This window comes from Lipotes vexillifer, unplaced genomic scaffold (genome assembly GCF_000442215.2).
Source record: "Lipotes vexillifer unplaced genomic scaffold, Lipotes_vexillifer_v1.1 scaffold163, whole genome shotgun sequence".
NCBI classification, from domain to species: domain Eukaryota; kingdom Metazoa; phylum Chordata; class Mammalia; order Artiodactyla; family Lipotidae; genus Lipotes; species Lipotes vexillifer.
Genome location: NW_006788722.1, coordinates 1,130,043 through 1,136,182, shown reverse-complemented (window position 1 = coordinate 1,136,182; position 6,140 = coordinate 1,130,043). Strand labels below are relative to the sequence as shown.

The following is a 6,140-nucleotide window of genomic DNA, read 5'->3' as shown; positions in this document are numbered from 1 at the left end:
CCGAAAAAAGGGGGGGCGCCAAAAAAACAAAAAAAAAAAAAAAAAAAAAAAAAAAAAAAAAAAAAAAAAAAATGTCTTATAAATAAGGAAGCAGGAGCACAGAACTGTTGATTTGTCTAGTGCTATTTCAGGATCCAATTGCTCACATACTCACTTGACTTTTCTATGCAGAGAGTTATTAATCATGTTTGATATTAATACATTAATGTGGATTTGTATAGATAGAGATGATTTATTTCTCAATGAATTGTAGAAAATTGAATTAAGTACTGACCAACATTGTATTCTGTACAAGGAACTTTGCAAAGCATGTTGGGGTTGAAATAGCAGTAAGATATTGTTTCTGTCCACAAGAAGTTAACAATCTAATGGTGGAATAACCAAGTGCAGAAATAGTGTAATACAATGCCATAAGACATACAGGACGTGCTAAGGAAATTCAAAAGGCATGACTTCAATTAAATAAATGTAAAAGTTTACATTTATGAACCCAAATTAAATATATGAGTTAAGTTGCCCTTATTCAAATTCAAGAAAGTGATTAAGTGTTTGGAATAAGGTCTGTGGCACTTACAAAACTATTCATCCTCTTTGCAGAGTTCATCAAAGTAGTTTAGATCTTTTATAAATATGTCTAAGTATGTGGCAGTTTTTTACAGAGAAAATTAGTTGGAGATAAAAATGAATTGAAAGAAATTTTAATCACCATAGATCGCCAGTAGGGACAATTTGGCACCTAAACAGAGATTTGTATTTTTAACAAAATTTGAGGCCACTAAAGTGTTGTCCTTGAAATGGGAGGTTGGAGTTCACTCATACTGATTAGGTAACCTTGGAAAACCCTCAAATCTCTGCCTATTTCTCGGGGTTAGGAGGAACAATAAAAGATAATAAAGTACTTTGTAAATAATTATGGGTGAAAAAACTACACATGGGTGAAAAAATAATATTATACTGTTATTTGAGAAAAGGAAGATGCCATGTTATTTAAATAATTGCTTCTTTTTTTTTTTTTTGCTGTATGCCTTTCTAACAATTTCTGGTGGTTTTATTTTAAAATTTTTTTATTAAAAATTTTTAAAAAATTTCATATTGGAGTATAGTTGATTAACAATGTTGTGTTTGTTTCAGGTGTATAGCAAAGTGATTCAGTTATACATATACATGTATCTATTCTTTTTCTAATTCTTTTCCCATTTAGGTTATTACAGAATATTTAGCAGAGTTCCTTGTGCTATACCGTAGCATATATTTTGCTTATATGAACAAGAAAGAAATAGGAGTAGAAACAATTTTGTAGACTTTTACATCATCATGCTACATGAATTGGAGGCTAGAATTATGTATGGACAAGACAAAGTACACCCCATACTCCTTTGTTGACATTTAAATTGGAATTTAAATGTGGGCGCTAAGATTTTGTTCTGCCTAGTAAAGACCCATATACTGAATTACACATTTGCACATACTAGGAAGTATATTGTATAATTATTGAGAAGCAAAAACTCTGCCTAATAAAACTTCACCTGTATAAACTTTGTTACAAAGGCTACAATTTTTAAAGGAAGCAGATTTTTTTTTGGTAGAAATTTATAGATGGATTTTAAAGTCAAATGCTAATGGATTAGTTGAACAATTTTGGAATTGTAAGTCACCTACCTGAAATTTCGTAGAACTCCTGTAGTGTCTCTTTAGTTCATTTGAATCCACCTGAAATATGTTATATTTATAATTCATATTAATTTTAGCCAATTTCATTAAACATTTTCTCACTTTAAAAATATTTATAGCTATTTCTTTCTATTAGTTCCTTCTAACATCAGCCTATAAATATGCTCTATCTTCCCATATCATAAATCAAAAAACCTTCCTTGGCTTTGTTTTCTTTTTGTATTGCTCTAATTGTCACAATAACGCTTCTTAAGAGAGTTATCTACCTTGCTTTGCTCCACATCCTTTCTTCCTATTTATTCTTCAACTCATGGCAATTTTGGTGGTAATTTGTTCTCTTATTCCATCAAGACTTCTCTTATTCCATCAAGACTACCACTGTGAAAGCTACCAATAACCTCCTAATAATCATACCCAGGGAATCCTTTATATACTAACATTCTTTTATGGCACTCACCACATTTTGAAATCACACATATATGTCTTGGCCCATTTATTTAAGATCAGTCTACTCCATGAAATGGTAATCTATCTCAGGACAGGGTTGATTTTGTTTAGCAACTGTATATAACTAGTGACTATAGTATATTAAAAGCCCAATAAATATTTGAGTGGATGAATAGGTAAAGGCATGAAGAGATGAGTAAAACTTTTGAAGCATTTGACTTTTGGGGGACAATTTTGTCCTTGGAACTTTCTCTTTCCAAAGAATCTGTAATGCCATTCTTGGTTTACTTTACTTCTTCAGTTCCAGGTTTCAGGGTCCTTCTTGCATCCTATGGCTAGCCATTTAAAATCAGTATTTCCCAGGATTCAGCCCTCTTCTCTTTTCTCTTCATATTTACTTCCTGGGAAATTTCATCCACTTTCATTATTCCAAAGATCTCCATGTATGTGGATGCTACCAAACCTCTACCTCTACTTAATATTAGTATCTTGAGCTGTTGACCTGTCCAACAACTGCTTATTGTCTCCCTCACTTAGCAGTTCTGCTCATCTCAAATTTAACCTACAACAAACCTGAATTCATCATCATTCTCCATTTCCCCTAAAGCCAGCCATGCTCCTCCTCTTATTGAGTATCATATGAGCATCCTCATCTACACTAGTCAGTGATCCTACACCACTCACTCACCCTTAGCCCTCATCCAACCAGCAGCCAAGTTCTACTGATTCTCCTTTCTAAAATTTTCTCATGCGTATTTTCTCCTTTTGGCTTTGGTTTCCTTGCCTTTATTCTTGCTTTCCTTGATCAGTTCTACAATGGCAGTGAGATGATCTCTCTAGATCAGATCATTGACAATTCTATTTATGTCAAATTCTATGACTTCACATGACTTAAAGAAAAAAAATCCAAGCTCCCTTTCATGATATACAAAGCTCTATTTTCTCTGTCTCACTCACCTCCTGAAGCATCTCATACTCATTCTGTTTAGCAGTGCATAGCAGAGTTTCTTACCTTGATGCCTTTACCTTTGCTGTTCCCAGAACTTAGGACATATTTTTCCCTTTTTTTATGGGGACAAAGGTGTGCAGATAATTTCAATTAATCCATCAAAATTTGGACCAGGTGTTCCCTCCTTTATCTGGTTTTCTCTGCATCAAATAGCACCAAGGGCTCACCTCTGTCATGACTCACATCACAAAACTCCACCATTTTTCTTTTGTCTGCCCATGCTTCATACTCTGAGCTACTTAAAAGGGTAGGGACAATATTATTTATCCTGTGTTTCTCAGTTCCTAACACAATGTCTAACACACAACAGGTGCTCAGTAAATGTGTGATAAGAGATAGAGGAATAGGAAGGCATTTGTTAACATTCAGAATTAATGCTAATATTGGGACTATATTTTTCTATTTCACTTATAGGTAGGAGAAATTGTCTGTGTACTATTAATTATTTGACCAAAGTATTATAACTTGGACACATGGAAGCAGCATCTTCTAATAATTATTATCCAGGCTGTCCATGTTCAAAAATTTTAAATTGCTGTTGAACAATGTTTAAGATTTGTTAGCCAAGTTCCCAATTCCTGCCCCACCACCCCATTTTTTTGGCTATAATTTCTACCCACGTGCACATACTAAATTTTACAGAAATACATTAGAAAATATATGACGTGCTTATTTAATGATTCTTTTCCCTTAAACAAAATGTCTTACTGAGCCACAGGCAGATATAGGTATATGTACAAGTTTACGCTGAATCATGTACCAAGCTTGAGTATGATGAGTCAGCTCCTTCAAAGCTTATATGGAACAGACAGACATATCAAGTGCACATATCAAGTGCTCCTTCAAAGCTTATATGGAACAGACATATGGAACAGACAGACGTATCAAGTGCTAAGAAGTTAAGTTGAAGTATGACCCCATCCTCCAACTCTGGAAGAATGTTCTTAGCATATTTATCCCTTGAGTGGAGCTGGGTATTAGCATTGAGAGGGAGCTCTCTGGGAGGGCTTTCACCACTTGATAATACGTGGAGCTGGGAGGTTTCTTATGGACCAATGTCCTGAACTTGGTTCTCCCACCTCAGAGGCACAGGCCTGACACCTGGCTGGACCACCAAGACCCTGTCAGCCACACAGCTCAGAAGAAAAGGGAGTGAAAAAGAAAGAAAGAAAGAAAAAATAAAATAAAATAAAGGTTTTCAAAGAAGAATAAAAAAGTTAGTAAAAATAAAAAAAGTAAAAAGTAAAAAAGAGAAAAAGAAAGAATGAGCAATGAAACCAAAAAACAAATCCACCAATGATAACAAGTGCTAAAAACTATACTAAAATTAAAAAAAAGAAAACTCCAAAAAACAAAAATGGACCAACAGAACCCTAGGAAAAATGGTGGAAGCAAAGCCATACAGACAAACACACAAAGAAGCATACACATACACACTCAGAAAAAGAGAAAAAGGAAAAAAAAAATGTGTATATAAAAAAAAGGAAGAGAGCAACCAAATGAATAAACAAATCTACCAATTATAACAAACTGTAAATACTAAACTAAGATACACATAAAACCAGAAACAAATTAGATGCAGACAGCAAACCCCAAGTCTACAGTTGCTCCCGAAGTCCACTGCCTCAATTTTGGGATGATTCATTGTCTATTCAGTTATTCCAGAGATGCAGGGTACATCAAGTTGATTGTGAAGATTTAATCTGCTGCTCCTGAGGCTGCTGGGAGAAATTTCCCCTTCTCTTCTTTGTTTGTGCAGCTCTTGGGGTTCAGCTTTGGATTTGGCCCTGCCTCTGACTGTAGGTTGCCTGAGGGCGTCTGTTCTTCACTAAGAGAGGACGGGGTTAAAGTAGCAGCTGATTAGGGGGCTCTGGAGCACTGAGGCTGGGGGGAGGGAGGGGTATGGAATGTGGGGTGAGTCTGTGGTGGCAGAGGCCGGCATGACATTGCAACAGCCTGAGACGTGCAGTGTGTTCTCCCAGGGAAGTTGTCCCTGGACCACGGGACCCTGGCAGTGGCGGGTTGCACAGGCTCCCAGGAGGGGAGGTGTCGATAGTGACCCGTGCTTGCACACAGGCTTCTTGGTGGCTGCAGTAGCAGCCTTAGCTTTTCATGCCCGTCTCTGGTGTCTGCGCTGATAGCTGCAGCTCGTGCCCATCTCTGGAGCTTTTTCAGGCAGTGTTCTGAATCCCCTCTCCTCACGCACCCCGAAACAACGGTCTCTTGCCTCTTAGGCAGGTCCAGACTTTTTCCTGGACTCCCTCCCAGCTAGCTGTGGCACACTAGCCCCGTTCAGGTTGTGTTCAGACAGGCAACCCCAGTCCTCTCCCTGGGATCTGACCTCTGAAGCCTGAGCCTCAGCTCTCAGCCCCCACCCACCCCAGCAGGTGAGCAGACAAGCCTCTTGGGCTGGTGAGTGCTGGTCGGCACCGATCCTCTGTGCGGGAATCTCTCCGCTTTGCCCTCTGCACCCCTGTTGCTGTGCTCTCCTTCGTGGCTCTGAAGCTTCCCCCCTCTTCCACTCCCTGTCTCTGCTGGTGAAGGGGCTTCCTAGTGTGTGGAAACCGTTCCTCCTTCACAGCTCCCTCCCACTGGTGCAGGTTCCGTCCCTATTCTTTTTTTTTTTTTTTTGTGGTACGCGGGCCTCTCACTGTTGTGGCCTCTCCCATCGCGGAGCACAGGCTCTGGACGCGCAGGCTCAGTGGCCATGGCTCATGGGCCCAGCCACTCCGCGGCATGTGGGATCTTCCCAGACAGGGGCACGAACTCGTGTCCCCTGCATTGACAGGCGGACTCTCAACCACTGCGCCACCAGGGAAGACCCCGTCCCTATTCTTTTGTATGTGTTTTTTCTTTTTTCTTTTGCCCTACCCAGGTATGTGGGGAGTTTCTTGCCTTTTGGGAGGTCTGAGGTCTTCTGCCAGTGTTCAGTAGGTGTTCTGTAGGAGTTGTTCCACATGTAGATTATTTCTGATGTATTTGTGGGGAGGAAGGTGATCTCCACGTCTTACTC

General features: G+C 39.0%; 1 protein-coding gene across 1 annotated transcript in view; it reads right to left on the bottom strand.

Moving 5' to 3' along the window:
- The window catches only part of CNGB3 (cyclic nucleotide gated channel subunit beta 3), a 150,192-nt gene that overhangs the window by 62,447 nt on the left and 81,605 nt on the right, over positions 1 to 6,140 (bottom strand). The window contains exon 7 of the mRNA XM_007461739.1: positions 1,660 to 1,710. Coding sequence (XP_007461801.1) covers positions 1,660 to 1,710 — 51 coding nt within the window. The remainder of the gene's footprint in view (positions 1 to 1,659; positions 1,711 to 6,140) is intronic.